This window comes from Cyrtonyx montezumae, unplaced genomic scaffold, assembly GCF_038088225.1.
Source record: "Cyrtonyx montezumae isolate F1298 unplaced genomic scaffold, pur_monq_1.0 scaffold_11, whole genome shotgun sequence".
Classification (NCBI taxonomy): Eukaryota; Metazoa; Chordata; class Aves; order Galliformes; family Odontophoridae; genus Cyrtonyx; species Cyrtonyx montezumae.
Window position 1 is genome coordinate 3,663,729 of NW_027071837.1, and position 26,655 is coordinate 3,690,383.

At 48.2% G+C, this 26,655-nt stretch overlaps 1 protein-coding gene across 1 annotated transcript in view; it reads right to left on the reverse strand.

Annotated features, from left to right (window-relative positions):
* Positions 1 to 3,109: 3,109 nt before the first annotated feature.
* Positions 3,110 to 26,655, reverse strand: part of GPC3 (glypican 3) — a 112,380-nt gene continuing 88,834 nt past the window's right edge. Inside the window, exons 7-8 of the mRNA XM_065729810.1 lie at positions 25,530 to 25,686; positions 3,110 to 3,308 (exon numbers count right to left, since the gene is read on the reverse strand). Coding sequence (XP_065585882.1) covers positions 3,142 to 3,308; positions 25,530 to 25,686 — 324 coding nt within the window. The 3' untranslated portion in view covers positions 3,110 to 3,141. The remainder of the gene's footprint in view (positions 3,309 to 25,529; positions 25,687 to 26,655) is intronic.

The following is a 26,655-nucleotide window of genomic DNA, read 5'->3' on the forward strand; positions in this document are numbered from 1 at the left end:
GGTCCTTGCTAAAGCAACAAATCAGGCACAGGCAGGGTTTGTTATGCAGCAGGAAGCACCCGGAGCCCTGCCCTATGTCCCTGCTCCCCAGTGCACTTTGCTGACACAGATGAAGGAATAACCCTGAAAACCTTCCCTGAAAAACAGAACTGAAGCACTCTAGATCTCACTTCTCAAACCAGTGGGAGCCATAGAAGCTGTTTCAAGCAGCAGTTAAGCGTGTTAGATTACAGCATCCCATGCTCTGCACTATTGATTAATGAATGGGGAGTTCTCATCCAACCAAAATATTTTGGTTTTAAATTATAACTTGATGCATGGTTAGTACAGGAGTACATTACACGTGTAAAGCACGTGCTGGAATCTCATCCTACCTCCACACACCAGCACAGGGTGCTTTGCCACCCTCTGCAGGCTGCTTGCAAACCCACCCAGTGTTGTGCCACTGCTGCTCCAACCTCAGTGGGCAGTGATTGTATTGCCACGGGCTGAGCATGGGTGTGGGGACAGAGCTCACACAGAGGTCAGTGATGGGAGCCCACCATCAAACTGCAGCTCTGTGAGGAAATCGTGCTTGAGTCAATAGGATGAGAGGGAATGGCCTCATATTGTGCCAGGGGAGCTTCAGGTTGGATATTAGGGAAAGATTCTCTGAAGGAGTAGTGATGCAGTGACACAGCTGCCCAGGGAGTGGTGGGTCATTATCCTTGGAGGTGCTCCAGAACCGTGGAGATGTGGCACTGAGGGATGTGGTTATGGGCATGGTGGGGTGGCTGGGGCTGGACTTGGGGATCTTAGTGGCCTTCTCCAGCCTTTATGATTCTACGGCTCTAAATCAACTCTCAGTTACGCTTAAAAAAATAATAATAGTAAGAAGCTTATAAACTATTGCAAAATCCTTGCTAAAACAAATTCACTGCAGGGTATGAATCAACAGCTGTCCCCAAGTTATCATGCGTTATTTTAGAAACTTGGCAGATAGAAGGCTCAAAAGCTGTTTTTCGTGATCTCTTTTCACAACAAAGTCTCAAACAACACAGCTTTGCTAAACAGCATGTCCATGCACCGAGAAAATGGGCTCAGCATGCTACAGAGGGGCTTTCTGTTGACAAGCATCAACATCACACTGCAGCAGCGCCGAGCAGGAAAACCAGGCAGCTTTTGTAAGATACCCAGCGAGACACGGCCTGCGCTGTCTGCTATTTATCCAAGGAAGAAGCAGCACACACAATACCTTCAACATGGGATTAGAGGCAAGAACATCCTCCATGCTGATCCCAGAGACGCATGCTGGGGCAGTAGCACTGCATCCCTCTGAGCAAACACCATGGCCCTCCTCTTCCCACCCCCCCAGCGCTCCAGAGGGATGAAAGAAAATGATCAGAAGCACAGAAGCAACGAGTGGCTCTCATCACATATTCCCTTTGGAGGGAGCAGAGGCTCATGGGCACAGCCAGGCGTGGTGCTGAGAGCAGGGAGGTGGGAGACCTGAGCTGCAGAGGAAATCCCTTGTCCCCCAGCCACTGGGTCCCACTCCTTCCATTGGGAGCTGGGAGTCCTCCGTCCCCATGCAGAGCTGGGGGTGAGCACCCAGTTCCCCTCTCTGCCACAGTGTGAGCATTACAGCACAGAAAGGAGTCACAAGGCTTTGAATCAGCATCAGTGAGATCAACCCCACCACTTCAAAGCATTAAAAGGAGAAGTTTCCCTTCTCCAAACCATTTGATTGTGTGGTTTGGATTTACATACTTTCCCTGAAAGATACAGTTCCTTTTTTTTTTTTCTTTTTTCTTTTTTATAAGGTCAGAGGCACTCAAATATTTAAAGCATGCACGTGCGTGTGGTTGTGTGTGTGCGTGTGTGCACACACACACTGCAGCTTAAGATACTGCAGATAGAATCACTCCAGTAAAAGTAGCTTCTTAATCTGAAATATGTAACCATTCTGGCTGGGAACCAAAACCAAACATTCCCCAGCCCCTGCCCATTTAATCAGCCCAACCCCAGCCCTTCTGTGGTGCCCCAGGTCCTGAGCTGGGCATTCCAGGCTGCCCATCCAGGACCAGTGCTGAGCATCACAATGCCGAGCATCGGGAGCTGACTTGCTGTGCACCACGTCTAGAGCAAACGACCTTTATTTTAGAGACAGCTTAAGCAAAGTAACATGCAAAGAAACACTTGAGCAAGAGTCTCATCTGCCTCTGGGATCCTGCAAATCCTTTTCTTCTCCTCCTTTGTAGCACAGTGCATTGGACGTGTTACTCATCCCCATAAAGCACGGCGGTGCACACATCCACGCTGTCTGTCCTCTGTCTGGAGCTGTGTTTGCAGATTTCCCATGGGAAAGGTGGTGCTTTGCTCCAAACAACTCCACCAGGGCATTGCACACATGAGGCCGTGCGTCCTTGCTGGGGACCCGCGGTTGGAGACCAGAGAAAGGCAGTGCTCCCATTCTCCATCCTCACTCCCGGCTGTTGTGCAGTTCCCTCACTGCTGCCTGCCTGGTAGCACTGGGGCTGGTGGCAGCAGGGCCATGCCAAGGCAAGCAAATGCCTGGTGCTCCCAGTGCACGGACCCACAGCACCTTTCCTCCTTGACCTTACAACCCATCTCCTCAGTCCTGCTGGGTTCTGCTCCTGGCCAGGTGCCTCGGGGTGACGCCCCGATTTGGACAGAGTACAAAAATTGCATCAACCACAGAAAAAGTCTGTATTAAGTCAACTGGGAACAGAGGGCTGATATTTGCTGAGAGTATTTCATAAATCGTAGGTGTTCTTTACCCCATGCACATTCAAACAACTCAAGATGAAACGCTCTCTTCCATTTAAAGGCAAGGCAGAGCTCAGTCTTAAAAAACTGCTAGGGATAATTTAATATCAACCTTCTTATATTAAACAGGATTATCCTTAAAAACCACTGTGACGTATTTACTAGTTTACCATGAACAAACGCTTTCCTTTTTTTTTCTTCTTTTTTCTTTTCTTGGTGAAGATACCGTATGATTTTATAAAATCGCCTCAAGTCCTTTGCCCTGTCTTTGGCAATGTGCATATATTCCAGGGGAGGTTCTGAACATTTTCCTCATTGAAAAAAAAAAAAAAAAAAAAAGGGATGGGAAGGCACCGAGCGCCGTGGCACCGCTCAGGGCCAGCAGCCCAGCAGCAGCACTAGGGCGATGGCAGCAGTAGGGCTGGGGTGTGGGGCAGCGCTGCTGGGGTCAGTGCTGGGCACGGCGGCCCCGTCCTTGCTGTGCTGGTTCAGCAGTTTGTTGGCCGAGGTGTCATCCATGTCCAGGTCGTACGCCAGCTCTGAAAGCAGAAGGAGGGAGTTGGTTAGCAGCATGTGTGGTGTGGGGAGCACCCAGCCCCATCTGCACTGGAGCAGCATGGCATGGGTGAACACAGGGCAGAAGAGCTCTGTAACATCCCCTGAGCCCCTCAAGCCAGCTCCTGGTATCCCACAACTAACTTCTGGTTTGAAGGATCAAAAATTCAAAACTCCAAGGTGCCCTAAAAAGAAGAGATCGTGGAATACATAGAATGGTTGGGTAGGGAAGGACCTCAAAGCCCATCCTGTTCCAATCCCCTCCTGTGGGCTGAGTGGCCCCAACCTGATCAGGTTGCCCAGGGCCCCATCGAGCCTGACCTTGGGCACCTCCAGGGTATCCACAGCTTCCTGGGCAGCCTGTGCCAGGGCCTTACCTCCTTCTGAATAAAGAATTTTTACCTAATGTGTAATGTGAATCTCCCCTCTTTCAGTTTAAAACCATTTGCCCTTCTCCTGTCACAATCAGACCATGTAAAAAGTTGGTATCCCTCCTGCTTATAAGCTCCCCTTAATTACTGGAAGGTGTCCCCAGAGCCTTTCAGGCTGGACTCCCACAGTTCCCTCAAACTGTCCTCACAGGAGAGGTGCTCAGCCCTTTGAGCATCTTTATGGCCTCCTCTGGACCCACTCCAGTAGCTCCAGATAAGAGGATCTGGCTTGCTGAAATGATACAACCAAAAATCAGCCAAGCTTCAGAGTGGGTATTCAGTAAAGCAAAGAGTGTCTGCTCCCCTCGCACTGCAAGGATGGGTGCAGGAGTGAAGAAATCCTGGCCAGCACAAATATCCCCCCAAACCATGAACCTCCTGCTGTGAGGACCTCTGAACTTTGGAGTCTTTCATAAGCATGCATAAAATATGCTGCTTACAGCACTTTCAGCACACCCATTCCATGCACTGTCCACCTCATCAAAGCACCAGGGAGTGAGGAATGTGAAAGGATGTCACGCCACCGGCCTGCTGCTGTTGCAACATGGGGACTTTGAGAAGAAGCACATGGAAGCTCCCACCCAAGAAAACATCCCTTGTAAAAGCTCTGATAATCCTGGCAGAGCTCACAGAAGCGATTGGAAAGGGTTGGAGAGGACCTCTGGAGATCATCTAGTTTAACCCCTGCTAAATCCAGTATCACCAATACCTGTTTATCACCTGGATGCTCTCAGTTAAGCCTGCTGACCTTATCCCCTGAGCTCAGCCCTTGGAAGCAGAGGTTTCCTTGGAAGCTGGTGGTTTCCATCAGAAGACACCCTGGCTCAAGCCATTCACAAGCCCTCGTGGATCACCAGCATACTCGTGGGCTTGGGTCACCCCACCCCACCCCTGAGAAAGGATCCAAGAGGCAAAACAAACACTGCAGCTGAAAAACACCGCATCAGCCCAATGAGGACCACTGCCAAGGCAAACACTGCAGCAGTATTTCTTAATCAAAATCCCCAAACAAACACTGCAAAACAAAAGCATAACAACATCAGTATGACAAGTGGGGTGGCTCAGGCCATCGAGAAGGGTCAGAAATGTCTGGGAGGGAGCACAGAGGGCCGTGGGGCAGGGCAGGCACAGGATCCAGTAGTTGAATCCTCTGGGAAAAGGTCCAACCCAGGAGTATCAAAATGATGATTTCAAACTTTCATTATTAGGGTTTTTTACTATTATTATTTTACAGGGGAAATTATCAAATCCTGAGATTCCATCTGAATGTGAGCAAAGACCACTTTTCAAATCACGAGATTTCACCCCAGTGAGGATGCTGATTTTCTCACTCATTCTTTGACCAAACGAAAAAAAGGGAACAGAAGCCCTCTTGTCATTAGAGATTTGAGAGAGACTTTCCTAGCTTTGTTAAACCACTTCAAAGCTCTGTGCTGGGGCGTGGCACTGGTTTCAAATGTTGCTTGCATTGCTTCCTTCTCTTATGTTCAGTTGTATCTTTAAGCTAATGGATTTAGCCATATGTCTTTTATTTTGCATTAATAGTGGGTCCGTAACTGGTGGAAATACATTCCATTTAACTTCTAATGACCTTTGGTATCACAGAATCATTAAGGTTAGAAAAGACCTCTAAGATCACCCAGTCCAACCCCAACCCTCCCCACCATGGCCATAACCACGTCCCTCAGTGCCACATCCCCATGGCTCTGGAGCACCTCCAGGGATGGTGAGCCCACCTCTCCCTGTGCAGCTGTGCCACTGCAGCACCACTCTTACAGTGAAGTTCTTCCCAGTATCCAACCTGAACCTCTCCTGGCAAAACATAAGGCCATTCCCTCTGGTCTTTGGTACACAGAAGGAAAAAATAAATATCTTTAGAAAGGTTTTCTCCTCTGACTGATCAGAGGCAAGTCCAAGCCCAGTGATACTCTTTCTAATTTGCAGCAGTTTCTGCTACAGAGTGGCCCTCTGGCTACAAAGGCTGTTTTTAGGGGGAGAGGAGTAGAGGAAGGGGGAGAACTCAAAAAATCTGTTTCTGTTTATAATCAGTTGGAGCCCAGAGGGTATTACCAACAGTCTGCACTAATTGTGCATTCAATCTTCACTCATTCTGGCCCCTCTTGTCCTCTGGGCTGCAGATTAGATAATCCCCTTAAAATAATAGTCAATCATTAGCCCGCCGATATTTTTGCCTGCAAACAGAGAGGGCTGTGCTGATTCCTGGCATCCTTCTGCAGCCCATACAAGACCCCCAGCACAACATAGAGCACTCCCCCCAGGAGCACCTTTATAACCACAGCCCCTCCAGCATGTTGCTGCTTCCCGGACAGCAAAAGCTGCAGTGCTGCTCCCTGCCCCAGCAGCTGCCAACGCTCACGTGCACAGTGTGCACATCCCCAAAATGCAGCTGAGACGTTCTTCCATGGATTGTGACTAGGTGTACTGCTTCTGCACAAGCTTATTGAGTGCAATTCACTAAGAAGCCCCTTTTCCTGAACTGTGTAGTTACAAAAGGCAGCTGAAAGAGGCAGGGATTGTTTTGCAGTTGGCATAAGAAATTCCACCGGAGCTGGCACAGAAAGAAGCCAGGAGGATAAGCACCAGCATGCCAGGAGCGTTACAGCAAGCAGGCACATTCCTGAACAAAACACACCAATGCCTCCTGAAACAGCCCCTTCTGCCCCTAAAAGGGCAAGACAGCCTCAAGCAAATAACTGATAGCAAGCCCTGCTCCGGCAAATGACATCAAAGCGGGCAGTGCCTGGCTCCAGCGGGCAGCTCCGTGGCCAAGCCAGGAAAGGAGAGCCCAGTGCCTGCAGCCAGGGAATGTCATCTCGCCTGCCAAGGCAGATGGCTCAGCCATGGACCTAATATAGTAACAGATTCATCATGGATGGCCGTGCACGGGGACCACTTTGCACAGCCACTTGATAGCCCTGCTGCTGCCGGGGTAGTAAGGGGGATGTGGAAGCATCATGCATAATGCAGTGTGATCATGAAATGGGGCTGCTGAGCAGGCCAAGGGACCTGGGGGGACGTGGTGACGGCCCTTGTTTGCAGATGATGGAAACCATGGTCGGATCCCTGCAAGGAATGGATCGTGAGTGCATACTTTCAATCAGCACACAACACATCCAGTAGGAATGTGTGACAGCAGGGCAGTGCGTCAGGCTCCTGCTGCTCTCGTTGTCAGTTGTGAACATCTGCATGTTTGTGTCCTTCAGGACTGGGCTAGGAAAGCATGTGCTACCATCAGGGGCATGGTAGGGATGGGCTGATGGTTGGACTGGATGATCTCAGTGGTCTTTTCCAACCCCAATGTTTCTACGATTCTATGGCTATTGCAATCTCTTGAATCACTGCTGCTTTATTCATTTTTGAAGCAGAAAGCCTCACCAGTCTGGAAAACAAACTGTCCATGAATGCAGGAGACTGGCTGTTTCCACAGCAAGAATGGATTTCAAAAAGAGAGAGATTTCTGGGATCTCTAAGCCCAAATTGGTGAGCTCACAACAAGGCAAAGTGTAAAAGCCTGCCATACCACAGCTAAGACTGCCTAGCCTTGGTCCCAGCTCTCCCTCTCTATAGCACCCACCAATCCAACATCACAGTGTCTGCACCTGAAATCCAGAACAACAGTCCAATTCCATCATATCCTGGTCCTGCTGGAACACAAAATCTCTGCTCACACCAGCCTGCAGCTACCTGGCTTCTTGGTGCAACCGCCTCATACTACAAGCACACCTCTGCCTCCACAACATCCAAACACATCCACAGAGCTACAAAGCACACACGGCCGTGACTACGCAGAGAACCGGGATCTCCAACCCTCCGCTGCTCCAAAACTCCTCCAATTCCTCGGAAGGCCCAGCCAAGCATGGCTTCATCTCCCCAGGGAGGTTTTCCTCCCCGGTTTATTACCAAAAATCCTGGAGTGTCAACAGGTTTCCTCTTCACCACTGTGCAAGGAGCAGCCCGGCTGTAGGTGCGGCCGCGCGGTGCGTAATCACGGCGCTGAGTGGAGCCATGATGCTTGTGTTAGCATGGCAGCCAGATCACCGAGATGGATGCACAGCATGTGCATGGTCTTGTGCCTGTTTTGCTGCCTCCTCCACAGCAATTTAGGAGGTGCGGCTCTTGGCAATGTGGATCCAGCTCAGCATCATCCTTCTGCCACCGGCAATGTGGCTGAGGGAGCTGGTGCAGCTCAGTAGTGAGTGGTAAAACCAACTTCCCAGGCAGAAACCCAAGGGAATGGGGTTTGGGACTGCTCACCTGCTCAGCACCCCATGGCTGCAGCACATGCCTTCATGGTGGACCCCGAGAGCAATGCAGGACCAGTGGGTGAAACAGCCATGGAGAGAGGAATCAGAGACTATGGGGACACCAGCACGTACAAGTGGCAGGCTTTGGAGATGGATTAGGAAAGGTGCAGGGTCCAGCATGGAGGGGTGAGGAGCTCCAGGTCAAGGTGCAACAAAGGGTACGTGGATAACCAGTCATGAGGACACCCAGTATGCACACCCCAGCCCTCCAGCTCCCAGTACTGCTGCAGAAGTCTCATCCAAGGATGCCCTCAGGCTCTCAGGGGGATAAAAATCTCAACATGCTGCACAGCATGGGGCAGGGGGCTGCTTCGTGACCCCAGTTCTGCCCTTCCACCTCACTTTGGTCAAAAGCTGGAGGGGAGGAAGAACTATCATTTCTAATGTCGGACTGTGTTCACCTCAAAAATATACTCATTGCTCCTTGGTACACTCTAGATTTACCCTGAAGAGAATCTGGCATCAGCAATTGCATTAATCATTTTTCCTTTGGCAGCAAGTGAAAGGGTTTCTGAACTGTATTCACAGAGCTGAGCCACAAAAACGTGCTTGGCAAAACACATTCATGTAATCTATTAAAAATTAACAAATCTCATTAGCATTATTAATTGAAAGCTTCAGAGTTTTTGGGTCCCATTCTCCTGTCTGATATCTAGCTGTACTGCCCGGGAAATGAGCTGCTACCTAAAGGAGCTAGGAGAGAAGAATTAAAGAACAGGGAGCTAACCAGGAACAACCCAAAGCATCCACAAAGGGAAGAGTCAAGGAGAAAGAAAGGAAAAGCTGGAAACAATCGATTATGAACAGATGCAAAGTGAGGCAGGAGTACATAACTGGGTCAGTGTCCCTCCAGATCCCTCAGTCTGCTCCCAGAACTGATCTCTGCAGACCCTCAAGGGCTAAACCTACAAAGAGATCCCTTCTGATCACTCTGCTGCCATCTGAGACATCTAGGACAGTTTCAGTTTTGGAAGGTAACATTCTTGGGGACAGGAGAGCAAATTGAAATGCTCCAAATTTCTTCAAATGACCAAAAAAACCAATTAACCACACCACAGTTTTCTTCCTCATCTTCACTCCTTCAGACTCCGCTGGCATTGAAATGAATGGTGTAGCCAGGACCTCTTCTACAACGGGACTGACTTGGTCTTGAGGCTGGCACGCTGCATCTTTTCCATATGCATTACAGAGAAGTGAAAAGCACAACACATTGAACTACAAACTGCTGTTGGCATACATAGCCAAAACTCTGCTACAACACGAGCAGGACAGGCAGCTCCTGCTGACTTTCGATTCTCCAAGCTGGGGACATTTGGTGACCCCTATGCACTACAAAGACCTGCCAAGATGCAGACCTAAGGCAAATGCCAATGGTCATGGCTCCTGCTAAAAGCAGCCCTCGGGGAAGGAGGATGTTTCTCAATGCTTGATCAGAAGTCTCATAGAGGTATTAGGACATCTGCAGACATCTCACATGTTCCTTTGTGACTCACTGCATGTGGGAACCAGCCTTGAACCATGCCCAGGCCATAGAGACTGGGGTTCTTGGCACCAAGGAGAGGAGTTGTCATCCCTGGAGATGTGGCACTGATGGACATGGTTTAGTGGGCACAGTGGGGATGGGTTGGTGATTTGACGTGGTGATCTTAGTGGTCTTTTCCAACCTTACTGATGAAGGCGGCAACCAGAGAAGTTCTTCTTCCATCAGAAGGGAATGGAGCCTTGCACCATGCGCTCACTCACTCAAAAACCAGACTCCTCCAGGCCACCACTCACGATGCCAAGACATCACTTAGAGTGAGGCTCCAGGTGACAACCTGAAAATCTGGGCTTGGTACTGCCCTATGGGCTCAGTCCAGCAGAAGCAGGCAGGTACCATCGCACACAGTGCTTGGCACGCCTCTCTCCTACTCTCGAAGCTGCAGCTCAAGGTTTTGTGCTCCTCATCCTCCTGGAACAGCCCACGTGGAGTGAAAGGAAAGGGAGCTGAGAGGCTCCAGCACTGCCCACTGTTTTTAATAGCGTTAAGCTGCTAAAATAAATAAATAAATGCATACAAACCTGGCTTGGCTTTAAAACTGCACTAAAGTAACTCCAACCCATAAAAATGGAGTAATGCAGGAGGCCCTGGGAAACATCACCATGAGCAGCTTTCCCACTTTATATAGAAAAAGAAGGGTTGGGTTCACAGACTGGAACGTTTTAATGACTCCAGGTCATGTTTGCTGCTCTGTGTGCTGGAAGGAGCCCCGGGAACAGCTGCTGAAGTCTGAAACCAGGATCTGGCTTTGCACTTCTGCAGCGAGAGAGACCCAAATTAAACCCATCTGCTTACTGGGGTGCACGTAATGTCTGACGCAAACCCAGGGCTCGTTCCAGCTCCCTGCCCTCCTCCTGGGCTGAGCACAGCTCTGGTCACAGAGGTGGTGCCCATGGGCAACTCTGTCACCCAACTGAACACCAGGACACCACAGCTGCAGTGCAGAGCTGGACCCATCCCACTTGCTCTTTCCTAGAAGCCAAGGAGCTCCCCAGCCCTGGTCACACAGGAGCACCCAAATTGCTCAGGAACGCTGCAGCTATCAGTGAGATAAGGAGGGGACAACACAACAGACTCCGAGCTCCAGGTCCAGGACTGCCTCCTCCCCCTCTGCCCTATCTTCAGCACTGGCAGCTCAGACTCAGGAATGTCACAATCGCAGTGGAAAATCAAAATAAAAAGGCTACGTAATCCAGTTTGTAAATCCCTTGAAAAACACAAAATCCTCTATAAAACGGATTACAGAGATTAAAGATAGAAGTTTCCTGGAAATCAAGATGCACGTTTCAGCCTCCCTCCTGTCCCACCCTCCCAAGAAAGGGAACAGAGGCTCATGGTGCTCCTCCCGCACACGATGCACAGCCACACTCTCTCCCAGCAGCAACGTGCCCCTTCCATGCAGATGGCCAGCAGGCATTTCCTCCCGATTTTGCCCTTGATGCTGCTTTGGGGCACTATCTGCTGCATTCACCCAACGTGGAAATGGGTGGAAATGGAAACGCAGGCAAAAATCTCCTTGCATCAGGCACAGGGGGAGATGCCTGCCAGCCTCCTGCATGCTTTTTGCTTTGTGTCTTTCCAGGCAGATCCCAGCAGGCTTTGGGGAACGGTGCAATCATAGGTTGGAGGGGACCTCAACACCCACCCTGCTGCAACCCCTGCCACGGGCTGGTTGCCCCCCACCAGGTCAGGCTGCCTATGGTCCCATCCAGCCCAGCCTTGGGCAGCTCCAGGGGTGGGGCACAGCTCTCTGGGCTCTGAGAGCTGCAGCAGCACAACAGCCACAAAGGGACTTCCACCTCTGTGGGCATGCAGCTAGAAAGCATCCCTTGAATCAAGGCAGACTTCTAACAACCCAGATGTTCCCCTTGGCCGTGCCTGAGTGGCAGCGTTATCAGCTGGAGAAAGCTCAGACACATATGTTCCGATTATTTCTCAGATTAAAATCAACTTCCTTTTTTTTTTTACATCTCAACGCACAGACAGTGGTAACACATCAATTTTCTGTTGGGAATTCCCATTTTGTGAGAGCTTTTGTACTGCCATTCTCATCTGGAACAACCAGAACGATGGCAATATTAGCATTCTTGGCAGAGCACGCACCCGAGTTCCCGACCTGGTATTGCCCAAGGACTCATGCAGCTGCAGACATCCGTTGGGAGCTGCAGCCCGGTCACTCTGAATGGTGCTCACAGAGTAAGGATCAAAACACTTACAGCTTGATCAAAAGGACATTTTATGAACACTGCAGCCAGAGTTAAGCGCTGATGTGAATGCTTCCATTCGCCTTTATATTAGCTCTGCTCAGTGCTAATAAAATTAACACCCTTTTAAATAATACTCTCAGTTTTTATTTGTTTCATGTTTATGTGGCTTATGGCTTTGGAAACAGAGCCTCCAAACCTTTCCATCACTCTGAGAACGGCGAGCTGCGTTAGGATCAGAAAATCACTTTCTGCAGAGGAATAAGTGGGGTTGGTGCTTGCATTGCTGCTTCACCTGCTTCCACTTGGATTTTTCCACCAAAGGTCTTTCTTTTTTCTTGCTGTTCTGTGGTTTGTTTTGTTCCCTGCAAAAGAGACTAAAGCATCCGGACCTTTTCTTTCCCCAGCAGAAATTACTGTCTGTAAATAAACAATTAAGAGCCGAGCAGCAAGCACCAGCGGTGTCACTGCTCCTTTGAATGCAGACAACAGAAAAAACAAAGCAGTGAAAAATGCAGCCTCCTTTCTGCTCTCTCACTCACACATTAGAGGGAAAATGAACTTTCCAGCCCGGGACAGGGAATGTCTTATTGGCGCAATACGGCCATTTAACTCTTCTTTAGAGATATCCATCTCAAAAGCCAGAACAGAAAAAGCGTTCTACCCCCTTTTATTTATTTATCTTTTTGGTGCCAACTCACCTTAGCTGAAAAGCACATTGAGATTGTAATTATGGGAAGGCCTCATGGAGTAGATTTGTAAACTCGGCTATCGGTCTGAATTACTGGAATTAGCAAGGCTAATTTAATGTCGCTGTTCAAAATAGCTCAGATTTGGAATTTCTTAATGGCCTTAGGAGAAGGAGCCTTTATGCATACTGCAATCTAGGCTTCATTCTTAGACCAAATTCCTTCTCATAGATTTTGTGAATGCCCTGTTTTGTAGCCAACACAAACTCTGTCCAGTAAAATAATGTAAGGACTCAGAATGAAAGGAGATTAGCTGTTCCCTGCTCCTGTTATTTTAAAGCAGAAATAACTTTGGCTTCTACCGATTCATAGACAAAGCTTGAAATGCAAAGCATGCTCAACTCTAGATTCAGCATGAAAAGGGCCTTAAAATATTCCCGAGTGCAAGTAATGGACTTATTAGAGGGATGAAAAGAGGCACTTTTCACAGAACCCCAAGCCCTTTAGTCCTGCCATATCAATAATCTTGCTTAAGAATTTCATTCTATTTACATTTTGTTGCCTCCAAAGTATCCTGCCCGACTGATATGAAACGAAACATTTTCAGGTTTGAAGAGCTGGCTGATTCCTGTTAGTGCTCAGCAGCAGCGTGCAGAACGGCTGCGGCTCAACCACCGTGTGCGTGCCGGCGTGTGACACAGCGGTGCTACCCAGCACACACCTCCATCTGACAACTCACAGCCCAGGAGGTGATTCTCAAAGCTTGCTTAAAAGCATCATCTTTAAATAATGACAGTCGGCGGTGCTGGAACACGCTGTACCTGCAAGCTGTCCTCCTCTCCTTTATGTTTCACACCCACAAAAAACAAAGCTGACAATGAAGGGGGGGAAGAAAGCTTTACGGTTATCAGGAAGGAGATCTGCCTGGCTGTCTTTCAGCTATCAAAATACACTCCTATTTTTCTGTTTTGCTTCTTTTTTTTCGCAGGATGGTTTAACATAAAATCAGCACTTAACTACACGACATAGATTTGTCTGAAGACCCCAAAGCTGTGACAAGTGGCCCTTCCAGGACATCTCTGTATGGTGCATGGCACTGAGCAACGTGAGCTCCCACAGACCTGACCACACGGGTTTGCTTTGCAAAGTGCAGGGACTGCATGTTGTCTCCCACCCGAAGGCCTCACAGCACACTGCAGGTGCTAATTACGCTCTCTGCTTTGCAGAGATTAATTAAGCTACGCAGCCCCACAGTCCCTGAGAGCTGAGCAAACCTCCGTTTGCTGATGACTAAAGCTGAGTGGAGGTTGCAATGTGGGTCCATGAGCACCAATGGGCGAGCTGGGAAGAGTACCTGAGTGCCCCAATTGCTTCACAGCAGCATCCCCCTCACTCTGGGATGCTTTCAATTCCTCTGGACCGGTCCCAACACGTCCCCCTGCATAGGGACTGTCTGAGGCTGTGCTCTGCAATGCTCCTTCTGGCAAGCCATGGGAAACCAACGCTCTAGGAGCAATGTCCTGCAGCCACCTCTCAGTCCCCTGGCACCAAGATGAGCAGCCTGCAGGCCCACAGACACAGTCTTCTTCTCAGCTCCTCCAGGAAATCACTGTTTCTTTAGTAACAAATGCCCAGATGAAGTAGGTGACAAGTGCATAAAAAAATATGATATCTGTGCAACAGGGAGCCGGATGGCAAAAGGGGATTGGCAGCCCCTGCAGCTCACAAAAAGTGCTAGCTGTGCTGCAGCTGTAGCCTGGGAAACCCATTAAGACCACATGGGGTGTCAGATTGTATGTAACATGAGTGCTGGGCTCGCAGGCACCGCGTGACGGCAGCCCCACAATGGAGCCAGGCGGAAAGTGGGACCAAAGGGACCGGAGGTGACCGAGTTTCTCAGCACATGCCTGAGGAGGCAGAGCCTTCGCCTCCTGAAACACAGAGCAGCAGGTGAAGAGGCACAGCCCCCTACACCACGGGTTTGCCCCCAAAAGAGCTGAGCTGCAGGGGAAGGCAGCAGGATGCAGGGGATGCTCTGAACAAAGCCATGGGGTGGTGGCTCAATATGAGAATGCCCCTCAGCCCTGTATCACCCTCTGCAAGGTGCTGCAGAGCAAGCACTGGGTCGCACAGAGAGAGCAACCCACCAGCAGAGCTGTGCTCCCACCCTGCACCCAAAGCACTGAGCTTCCAAAGACAAACAGGAGGGAAGCAGCGTTAGGTGCTAAAGTGCCACCTAGCACAACCACAGTCATCACTGTGCCCGGGCTCACCCTCCTCTGCTCCAGGAGCCCCAGCAATAGCAACGCTGGAGAGCATACAGTCCCACATCAGCCCCCCGTCCACAACGCAGAGATGAACAGCAGTGGGGATGGCCAGAGAGGTTCCAGTGGGTGGAAATGATTTAGGAACCCTCAGGCAATCCCACACCACAACCCCAAGTACCCCATATCCTACACCACGGGACATAGATAAGTGTTTTTACAGATAAGTTTTTGCTCATTAATGTACACCAGGGTTAATCTTACTGCCACTGACAACTGAAACCACCCTCCCGCCTCCTGCTTCCCACCCCAAGCACAGCAGTTTTCATTCTGCATGGAGAAATACCTCCTCACTATCTCCTTCTTTCTGGATTTTATCTGTTTGTCAGTACACAGAACCATTTTTCTTCTTTCCACATTTTCTAATGAATCCTGGCAGGGATGGAGCTGTTTGTAAATCACACAAGTATTTGTTTTACTGGAAACATCTGCTTTAACACATTTGTCTTGAAAAAACATTTTTTTTTTTAAACAAAGGTATTAAGCTGCAATGTAAATTGGGCACATCTGTTTATGAGTCACTGCAATAGCACTGCCTCCAATGCACCAGATCACACGGATCTCCAGGGGCCTGATCCAGCAGAAATTGGAAACTTACAGCTCGCTCCGCTCCCTTTTCCGGCACTACTTCCCATAGAGCGCTGCTGGCTGATACAATAAATTAAGGCTGCTAAATAAGAGAGGCCTATTTAGCATCTGCTAATAGTGTGAAGCCCATGCAGCAACACACTCTAGCTCTACACGCACCCAAACTGCATTGGTGAGAGCACCCATAAGCACAGCACTCCGAGCTGTGGGGAGGGCAGAGCCCCGCACGCAGCCCTGTGTTGGTTTGCTGCGTGGCACCGGTGCACCTCGAGCATCTCTACACCTTCACAACAGCAGAAATAAAGCTACAAGTTCCAGGAGTGGCAAGTGAATGCGACATCAGCTGCCCACCGACAATAGACACTGAACCACGAGGGAAAGATCTGCCCTGGGAGAGGAGGGGAAGGGAGAACGCATCTGCCATAAATGCATTCTTTCACATTCTCTGTGTTTGCTTTAGCGGATGATTTATGTGGACGTGGGAAGAGGAAGAAACACTGCAGGCTGTGTTCTGCTCTGACTTCGAGGAGCACACAACAAAACTTTTTTCTTTACTTTTTACCAGAGCTATCTAGGCAGAAACCAGGAGAGGACAAGCAAACGTATTGAAGCTTCAGAGCATTCAGAGGAGAGTTATTGGGAAGGCAGAGGATGTTACTCAGCCTCTGATGATAACCACCAGCTCCCACCTGCCAGCTGCAATCTGTGTCACACGAGAGTCCAACAGCATGCTGCAGCAGATGTCTGACTCCCTGTGCAGGAAGTGTCCTCATCATCCATGGGACACAAGAACTCCAAAGGAGCTCCAAGTCCAGTGATTTTACAGAGACTCAAGATACTGAGCACATTTGAAATAAAACAAGAAGGGAGGGACAAACAAAAAAAAAAATCACGTGAAAAGGGATGAGCATCACATTGCTACAGTGATTTGCATTTTAGGAATCTGCTGGGACTCCTGTGCTGGACCTGAGATACGTGCTGGCAGTCTGTCTGTCTGCCAAAGCAGCTGGAGCTCAGAGCAAGTGATGTCCCACAGCAGCCAGCAGTACCTGCCACCACCATGCATCCATCCCAGCACATCTGGCCAGCAGCAAACAATGGCACATCATCGTGCAAGGGAGCAGCTGGCCAAGGGGAGTAGCAACGCTCTGGGCATGCAGAGGCTTTCAGCAGCCAGGGAAAGACAACCAGACAGAGCTCTTGGACAAAGGGAAAATAAAGGCACTGCTGGCAAGCGATGTCCTCAGCTGGGCTTGCATGCATGACGTATTGTTGGGCTCAGACCCAGGCTCCTGCTGCAGCTGCCCCACATTGGGGACCCATGCAGGGAGCATCCAGGACAGTAAGATATTGTCAAGAGGCCTAAATACCACTGAAGTCATTTTCTGAAACAACAGAAGCTGGTCAAAATGCCAGATTTCCACTCCCGCAGAAAACGTGGAATGTGCTACTGTTCCAAAGCAGAACAAAGGCAAAATATGTCCAAAAATGAAAAAAAAGAAGAAAAGGCAAGCTCACACGGGGAGGCCAAAACACACAACTCCAGCAAGAGTTCCATCAACTCATTCGGATTTCATCTTTCCTGTGGTATAATTAAATACGTAATTTGAAGCACACTTTTAGACAAAAAGCCTCTGGAGTACAAGCTGAGAATGTGACGTTGTGATATGGGCAGACAGGCTGTTTCTGCATTTCCCTGCTGCAGGAGTAGAGAGAGATGCTTTAATTTATTTCCAAAACAAAAAAAAAACCCTGTCCAAAACCCCAGCATACTTCACTGCAGCTCCGTTCCAGCACAGAGACATTTTCAAATCACAGCTTCCCCATCCGAAAGCTTACAACCTGCTCTAGGAGCATCCTGGAGGCAGGTTAAATGTTGGGGACTACTCCATTTAGCCCCAAGTAAGATATGCCATACGCCTCCAAGGCTGATGAATGCAGTTTTTGCAAATTCAAAAGTGCTTGGCTGCATGAAATCTTTTGTTATAGAATAAACCCATCTGCACTCTGCTTCAAACCACAATAGCCCTGAAGACCACAAGAGCTGGGGCTGGATGGTGACTGCAGAGTGCAGGCCACCAGCATCCCACACGTGGGAAAGAGGGCATCTCCCCTCCAACTCACAGCTCATTTATCTCCTGCATGAGGGGTTGGGGAGCTGGCAGGGGTCTGTGGGGGAATGTATGGAGCCAGTGCTCAGACACACCTGGCTCAGTTCGTGTTACTACTGGTGCTGGCCCCAGCAAGGCCGGCAGATGTGCACACACAGGTTGTAGCTAATGCAGAGCAGTTGAAGAGAGCTTCTTCCTGACAAATGATGAATTCCCCTGTTTCTGACGTGCACTGAAAGCGAACAGAGCGGTGTTGACTCAGTAACCGATTGTGTCCTGGTAATACACGAGCTGACGAGTGATTTGCAGGCCAGGCCCCAGTGCAAGCTGTTTTTACTTGCAATTACAGCAAAGTAAGGGATGGGGAGAAGAGAGAAAGAAGCATGAATTACAAGAATTAAAAACAGTGTCCCGGGAGGTTTCCCTGGATGAACATCTCTGTGTCTCTTTTCATTATATTTTCAACAAGGGATAAAAAAAAACAACACACAGTTCGGAGAGTATCAACCACCAGCACCAGGCTGCAGGATCAGGCCCATGTCTGTAAGCACATGTTTACAGAAAAACCTGAAAAACAATTTTTAAGAGCGCGATGCTCCATTTGCAGCAAGTAAGGACCTGTTGGATCTCAGGTAAGATCACATCTAAGTAAACACCAGAGCCTTCAGATGCTGCCATAATGCAAAGCTGCAGCTTGGGCTGTTATGTCATTGCCAAGATATCCTGTGTAAAACAAACATGTTTGTTCAATGATTGGAACCAAGACATCAGGGCTGTTAAGACAGTCCAGAGAACTTCAGCATTTCTCACCTTTTTCCCTTCTGGGCTCAAGAGTGCTCTGAAGGTTGTAACCAGAGGTTTTCCAAGGAGAGGTGACTTCTCTGGTTCTCCTGGAACAGCATCTGTCCTCTCAGACACCTCTCTTAAGGCCAAGATGATCGACAGCAAGGTGACAACCACAGCTGAGATGACAGGACTCCCTGCAAATCCCTTGTGATGAGGCAGGGCCACTGACCCAACACTAGTTTTTCACACAACTGCTCCAGTATGCTTTCTGAGCAGATGTGCGTCGAGGTTAACCTGAGTGAAGCTGTGATGTCCTTGATGGATCTTAGTGCCATAAGTTTCTCTTATGTTCTTGACTCCATACAAGCTCCAGGTATCACTGCTGCACGATGTCATAGAATCATTCAGGTTGGGAAAGACCTCTAAGATCATCTAGTCCAATCCCTAGCCCATCCCCACTATATCATTAAACCATGTCCCTCAGTGCCACATCCACTCTTTTCTTGAAAACCTCAGGGATGGTGATTCCACCACCTTCCTGTTCCATGAGGAAAAAAAATGTCTGAAAATACATTTTTCCTAATATCCAACCTGAACCTCCCCTGGTGCAACTTGAGGCCACCACCTCTCATCCTATTACTGTTACCTGGGAGAAGAGCCAACCCCCCACCTCACCACAACCTCTTTTCAGGCAAATTGTGCAGGGTGATGAGGTCTCTTCTGAACTTCCTCTTCTCCATATTAAACAAGTTTCCAGTTCCCAGTTCCCACAGTCACACCTCAAAAGACTGAAAGCCCAAAACAGAACACAGTACTCAAGGTGTGGCTCCCATTCAAACCTTGCTTTTGCCTGCATCCCTGTCCCCAGCACCACAGTGGTGTGCTCCACAAGATCCCAGTTTGGGATCTCACGTCATGCCAAGAAGGGCCGTGCACCACGGCCTCATTTATTACATTCCCATAATCGCTCTTATCAGCTTACCTGCAGTAAGGCATTAGTAAAAGCTAAGCCACTCATGAAAGGGGCACTCTCTCCTATGTGAAAAGTCAATCAACATGTTGTATTGTTATCGAGCTCGCAGACAAACCTCTCTTTGTACAGCAACCAGCATAGATACGATGCCCTGGCTATCGGTGTAAGGTTATCTTGTCAGTCCATTAGCAAAAAACACCTGCTCTGCTTCTGTCTGAACTATCCCCTTACTGACATCCCTTAAAAAGAAATCCATTTAAACTATTTCATCTCTCCTGGAAGAAAAATGGCACAAAAAAGAAGTTTATATTGAGTCACAAAGTGTGTTTCCCAGCTTCAGAAGAATTCATGCATCTTCAAGCCACAGAAAAAACAGATTCATCATTCCTTACTGATAAATATGACTATTGCTATTGCAACTGGGCAGATCTTTGCATACTTGGAATTTTTCAGATGCGTTCAGTCATGTAAAATGCTGAACTCAGTAACACTTTAAGAGATACTTCAGCTCCTAAATTACACTGTTGAAAAGTGTCTCCTTAGACATTCAGGCATAACACAAACTGTTAGTCAAAACTGCAGCTGCGTTCAAGTCCAAATAGGAGGAAAACCTCTTGTCAGAAGTGTGGCATCATGAGGAAAGCCATCCCAGACTTACAGAGATGTGTATTTGTACAGTGCGAGAGCAGCAAATCATTTCATCCGACCTTCAGTACACCTCACAGAGCTCCATTTCCCCCAGTCACTGTATACTGAGGCCAAGAAGCAGCCTTGCCTTCCCTGATTTGAGATTCCTGTAGTATTTAGAACAACTTCTGCCCACACTGTGATTGTGACACGTGATTTACGGTCATGCAACTAGCAGGGATTTAAATGGCCTCCACTGATCCTGCTTTAAAAAACCTGCTATGCTATTCTTTGCTTTAGGTCAAAGTGGAAACTGGCTGCTACGAATGCAAGACACAAACTGTTCGGCCTGATTCACCCCTGCAATAACAACACTGGAAACGTCTGGGAGAATAGATCAAATAAAACACAATTCAAAACCAGAAAAAAAGAACATAGGGTGAATATACCCAGTGGATTTTCTAGCTGATTTCACAAATGCTCTTTGCACACATGTAGTTTACCTCGAAGTGCATTCTTAATTTAAGAGATGAACCTTCTGCAGCCCTCCCATTCCTTTGGAGGAACTCTCAGCACCAAAGCTGCAAGAAACTATTAAAACGTACACATTATTCGTGCTGAGTCCCAGCAGAGTCACATCACCTCCAACAGCCAACTGAGGGGTGCTAGGAACAAACTTGCCTTGAAAGCCACCAATAACCTTCCCAGCCCACCAATAAAAAATCATTGTTGCTGATTTCCACAGTGAGTTAATTAACGTGACGCTCAATTGCAGTATCAGCTAACTGCTACTCCCTCTCTCCTTGCTCACATTTGGACGACAGATCCTTGACTCCCAACCAAATTTTCGCTAAAAGGAAAAATTTCAACAAACACTTGAAAAAGCAAAGAAATATTCAAACTATTGCACTGCTTTAGTTGGTACCAATCCAGCTTCTACATAGGGATAATCCAGTTGACATTTGGCCTTGCTGTTTCACCCTGGGACCGGATGGATGCTTTGTAACACAGCATCTCTGCTGGAGGGATGTTCTGAAGTAAATCTGCTATTCGAAAATGTCTTTTTCAGCAGACTGATAAACATCCAAAGGAACTGGCTGCCGAGGCATCATGAGGCAGAGCAGCATCAGCAGATACCTGCAGCTCAGATACGAGCACCCTGAAGGCATTTACAGAGAAACAAGCACTGCAATAAAGTATCTGAAGAGGTGATCTTGTAAATATTTTATATTTTGCTGGTCTGCCTCCAAGCAGTGACTGAGCACCAGCAGACACAGAACGGGAGAAAGCAGAGTAATGAGAGAAGAACGCGACCAAAGAAATTGGACAAGGTTTTCTGAAGTGAGTCTGCAAAGCAGATGCACCAGTGGTCAAGTCAGAAGCCATTAAAAAGTTATGGATCTCAGAAAAGAGCTCTATGCCCAGGCTTCAGTGTGGGCTGCTGGACAACCCCACAGAGGAGATCGAGCAGGAAACAGGTGCAGGGCAAAAAAGATGCACTCCAAGCACTGAGTCAGCAAATGGGGCTCAAGCTGCAAACTCCCTCTGCTCTTATAAGCAACAAATGGAAATGAGAAAGGCAACACCCAGTGCTGTGCAGGCAGAGCAGTCAGGCAGGAGAGCTGTTTTACACACACAAACCACTGAGCCATCCTTATATATCTTTATTGCACACATCCATCCTTATACCTCTCATGGGATGAGGCCAACTTCCCTTCTCAGGATAAACTATTTCTACACAACACTGCCAAATCCATCTGTTCCCAAGACAACTTTTTTTTACTGCCTAACACAGATATTTTGGAAGGGTAAATCTTCCCCCATCCCCTGACCCTGCTTGCTGGATCACTTAGGATATTCCCAGCTGTTCCTCCAGCCACTAAAAGGCACATTTCCAACCCAAAAACTCCATGGTATCCTACAGGCAGCACATGGCAACACCACTCCCTACTACAGCTGCTCGATCCAGGAGCATCTCCAGCACCCATGTTTCATTTTCAGGCTTACTGGCAGCTGGCTGAGTAGTTATAAGTGGCATTGTGAGTGAGAGTGCCGGAGGTGAGCTAATTAGTGGGTGGCTGTCTGGAGCAGCAGCTTCCCCAGGCTTTGCTTTGGGTACACAGTATAGGATGACTGATCTCAGCAGTGTGAGGATGTTTGTAAGTGTAGATTTCTGGAATACATTCACAGCAGCTGACGATTCGGGGGAGAATACCATGATTTATTCACTGGCACAATTTGCCATTGGTGTGGAATAAATACATGCACACGTCTGGACACATTGCTATTTTTGGAGCTCCAAGCACAGGGTGCTGGGTCCAGGGTTACGCCATTGACAAACAGGAAGCACTCTTCACTGAGCTGGAAGACTTTCAATCCTCCTCTTATTGTAAACATTATCTGCCTTCAAAATCCTTAATGTGTTGCAGATGTGACAAACAATAAAAGACCTATCATAAAAAAAAAAAAAAGCTTGCCATCTCCATGTTTCCACTGGGGCACCATAATAATGAATTTATTAGCATATAGCACTCACCAACATATGTTTATAGTCACTCACAAACTTTTGACTTGACAGTTTACAAGGATGTTTAAATCATTAGCGTAAGTTGAGTGTCCAGTTATTACAGGGTCATTATAAATAGGAAACAAAGGTTGCATTTTACACAACAGGCGATAAATCAAAACTAGGCAGTACTCAAAAGTGACTTTGTTTGGGGATTTTTTGCTTTCTTTTTTTTTTTCTTAGGTCTTCACATTTCCCAAACCTTCAGAGACCCACACTGCAGAACAGGAGAACTACAGAATGACAGACCCATAAAGGATGGAAAAGATTGTGAGATCATCAAGTACAACCCCAACCCACACCCATCATGGCCCTCAGTGCCACACCTCCACAGTTCTGAAGCACTTCCAGGAACAGTGACCCCACCACCTCCATGGGTCACCCCAACCACCTGCACAGGTGCAGCATCCCAAGGACTTGCTTTTTGGGTGGTGCACCTTCTCATACAAAGATGCTGGGCACAGCCAACTCTGCCAGTGTTTTCAACCAACCTCCAGCCAAACCCAGCACCCACTTGCACACAGCAAATACTCTGCAAATACTCAGCAGCAGCACAACGTTAATGTGTCTCGTTAAAGCCTTTATCTTACACAGTGATCCCACTGCAAATGAGATCTTAAGGCAGGGTCAAGAAGCTGTGGCATGTGATCCACACACGGCCCACAGTCTCACTGTGCAGGACCACGTGCCTTTTGCCGAGTTGTCCTTGGATAACAGGAAGACATGTGCTGCAGAGCTGCCTGCCAAGTCCATGTGTAAGGCAGAGCCAGCACTCACCAAGGGAGGAGTTCTCCACTGCTACCACAGGGCTGGAGATATGTCCTCTTGAGCTGAACCAGACCGCTAAGCAAACCAAGCACTCAAATGTATTCCCTGACTGCAAACCTGAGGGTGAGCAGGGAAACACATTTAAAGAGCATGCTGGATCACCCTGTTTGAACACACACACTGCTGGCCATCCAGCCCCACTACCTTCACACTGCAGCAGGGAACCTCAGGAACTCAACCTCAGCCACTCTCAGTCTCTGTGTCTCCATTACAGTGCAACCACCTTGGGAAGGAGGGAGATAAAGCCATGCCAAATCCAGAAGTTTGCTGCAGAAAGTATTTCCAGATTTCAAAGCCTGGCATCATTTCAAATCAGCACGCTAACCTAAAATTTAGAGTCTGTGGAACTGGGGGGAGATGGGGAATGATTTCTGGTCCCTTTTATTTTGTGTTATATACATATGATATGATGGGAAAAAAAAATGGAAAAATATCCCTTTCAAAGTAAAAGGAATATTCTCAAAACGTTGAAAGTGAGTATTTCCACACCACCAGCAGCTTTTCCCAGGCTTGTTTCCAACATAAAACTTGAACAGTGTCTCTGCTTCTATCCAATACCAACCAAACACGATTCTGTCACCATCAGATTAACTTTACCTTTCTGCTCTAAGGAAAAACACACACAAAAATGAGTATCATAGCACACACAGCTGAGGAAGAACCAGAAAGTCTCTGCGACCAGCACGATGACACTGTGTTGTCCTCCAGACCAGACAGTGCCCAGAAGCTGTGCTGCTCAAACCCAGCTCTCCCAGCAGCCTGATAGGCTTAACCTGCCAGGACACAGTGCCCCAAGCCATGGCTGCTTTTCCACTGTGTTAATATTTACCCATTCTTAGCAAAGTCAGCAGCAAACACTCTCCAGCAGAGTAGCACAGGGAGGATAAACCCTCTTTTCATGTAACATGTTCACATACCGCAGTGACAAGAGAGGTCTAAATTGCCAGACAGGCAGGTTATCTGGGGATCAATACAGTGATTAAACCAGCCTACAGAGATAGAAAAAGGCAGAGAGGATTATACACACAGCTGATGATATTATGGGGAAGGCTGCAAGAGGAAATTAGAAACACGTTAAGATAGCATGGAAGTGTGATGCAAAGATCGTGGAAAATGAAACACATATCTCTGCTCCCAGCTCAGGACAATGTGCATCCCCTGCATTTCCTTAGCATACACTTCAATACTGAGCTCTTGGATGAAAGAAAGGGCATTTTAACTTTCTCCAAATTATGCATTTCTCTTTCAGACCTGGGTTGGAGAAGTTAAAAAGCCTTTTCCTTCTCCTAAGCAATATTTGAATATATGTATTTTATATGTTTTACATAACGCGTCAATAATCTTTGATATGAAACGGGCATTTGATATTTCAGCTCTCACTTCATTAAGGATATTTTAATTATCCCAGACCAATGGAAGGAAGTTTATAAACATCTGTGCTTCGTTTAAGAGCCCAAATTTCCCTCTTAAACTTCAAAGCTGTAAAGCTGATTTTATCCAGGTTCAGTTGTCTGGTCTCTTCAAGAGTGCAGCGTTGGGACCGGCATTAATTGGGGCAAGCCTCCAGCCACAGCCCCCATCCAGCAGGCACCACACACCCACCATGGGCACGGTGGTCTCACTGGTGTGAGCAGGAAGATGGATGGCAGTGGTCAGTGAGTCAGGGGAGGACACCCTCCCACCTATCTATCTGTCATTGCCCAAGTCACAGCTAGACCTTCACTTCCCCCTCTAATGGGTGACCAGAAAGAAGTTACCTTACTAATAACGTAGCCTTGAAGCATCCAGGATGCCTCACTGACATCTTGAGGAGAACCAATGACATAAATCATGCTGATGGTCAGCGTTGTTAACCTAAGAGTCTTGAGTGCCCCACTCACTTCTCAGAAATGAAACTGAAGTGTTTTTTTCCTGAGTTGTGTTTGTTCTTAAATTAATCCTGTGTCTCTAAACTCCACATCTGAAACAACTAAGATGTTTTGCTGCACTCAAACCACATTTACTGACTTTCTGAATTCCTTCAGAAAGTAGAAAAGCTCACCTTCAAATTCCTGAGCACGGGCAGCAGAGGTTGAGCTGTATCTACACCTCAGCTATGCTCAACATGCCCCTGCAAATCTACCTGGAGCAGGAAGCTGAGCAGACCCAAGAGATGTCACCCAGACCTACTAATCCCAGAGGAACCGTCATCCCAGGACCAGCGTCCCCATTACCTGCTAAGAACCGGAGCTGGTTCCTCACTCGCAACTCTCCATCCCCGGAGCCTCTGCCACAGTCATCTTCATCATCGCAGTCTCCACTCTCCTCTTCCACCTCCTCTGGGGTTTTGTCTGTAGCTTTTCGGCGGGGTAAAGCCATCCCTTTGAGCAGCTGGAAGACAGGATGTATCACGGTCATTGAACAGCTCCCACTACCCTCCCCATCTCTTCATCCCCTGCTTGCAGGAGTGAGTGACAGGGCTCCATGGAACCACAGTAGTGGGCTAGATTGGATAGCTGGAATATTTCTTCTCAAAAGAGTGATGAGGCACCGGCACAGGCTGCCCAGGGAGGTGGTGGAGTCACTGAAGGTGCTTAAGAAATGTGAAGATGTGGCACTGAGAGACATAGTTAGCAGGCATGGTAGTGGTTGGGTGGGTTGGACTTGGTGATATTAGAAGTCTTCTCCAACCTTAATCATTCTATATGACCCTGGTGCACACCTCATGCTAAAGCACTGAAGAGCTCTGGTTCACTCCGTGGGCAAACATGCACTCAAAACTTCAATGGAACAAACACAGGAGGAGGAAATAAAACCACACTGAGAAACCCCACTTCTTGGCTTCTCCCAGCCACCAAAGACCACAGGTCAGTAGCAGAACGCATTTCCAGAGATGAGCCAGATGAGTCCTGTTTGGGGCAAACCCCCTGGAAAGTCAGACGCAGAAGCAGAGGCACAGCTGAGCCCTGGTGGTCAAGGGCAAGCAGAGCTCAGCCCCAGGCTCTGTTACTGCTGTGCCACTGCAAGTCTTCCTGCTGTCAGTTCAACACGAGGTGATCTGCTGGGAAGCAGCACAGAGCTGCTCTCAGGGATTACTGTCCATCTGAGGAGTAACACATGGGACAAGAAATGACAGAACCCTCTGGCACCGCTTTGGGAAACCAGGACAGCTCCTTACACTGCAAATCCCACAGCAGAGATCCCTCATCCTGGCATCGCCCCACCTGGGGCAGGCAGCTCAGTAATGGGAGCACCCAGAAGATGCTCACAGAGATGAGCTTCTAACAGCGCTGGATTAAGGCAGGATTTGACTTCAGGTAAAGCAATGCAATGAAACAACCTGTAATCCACACCAAGCAG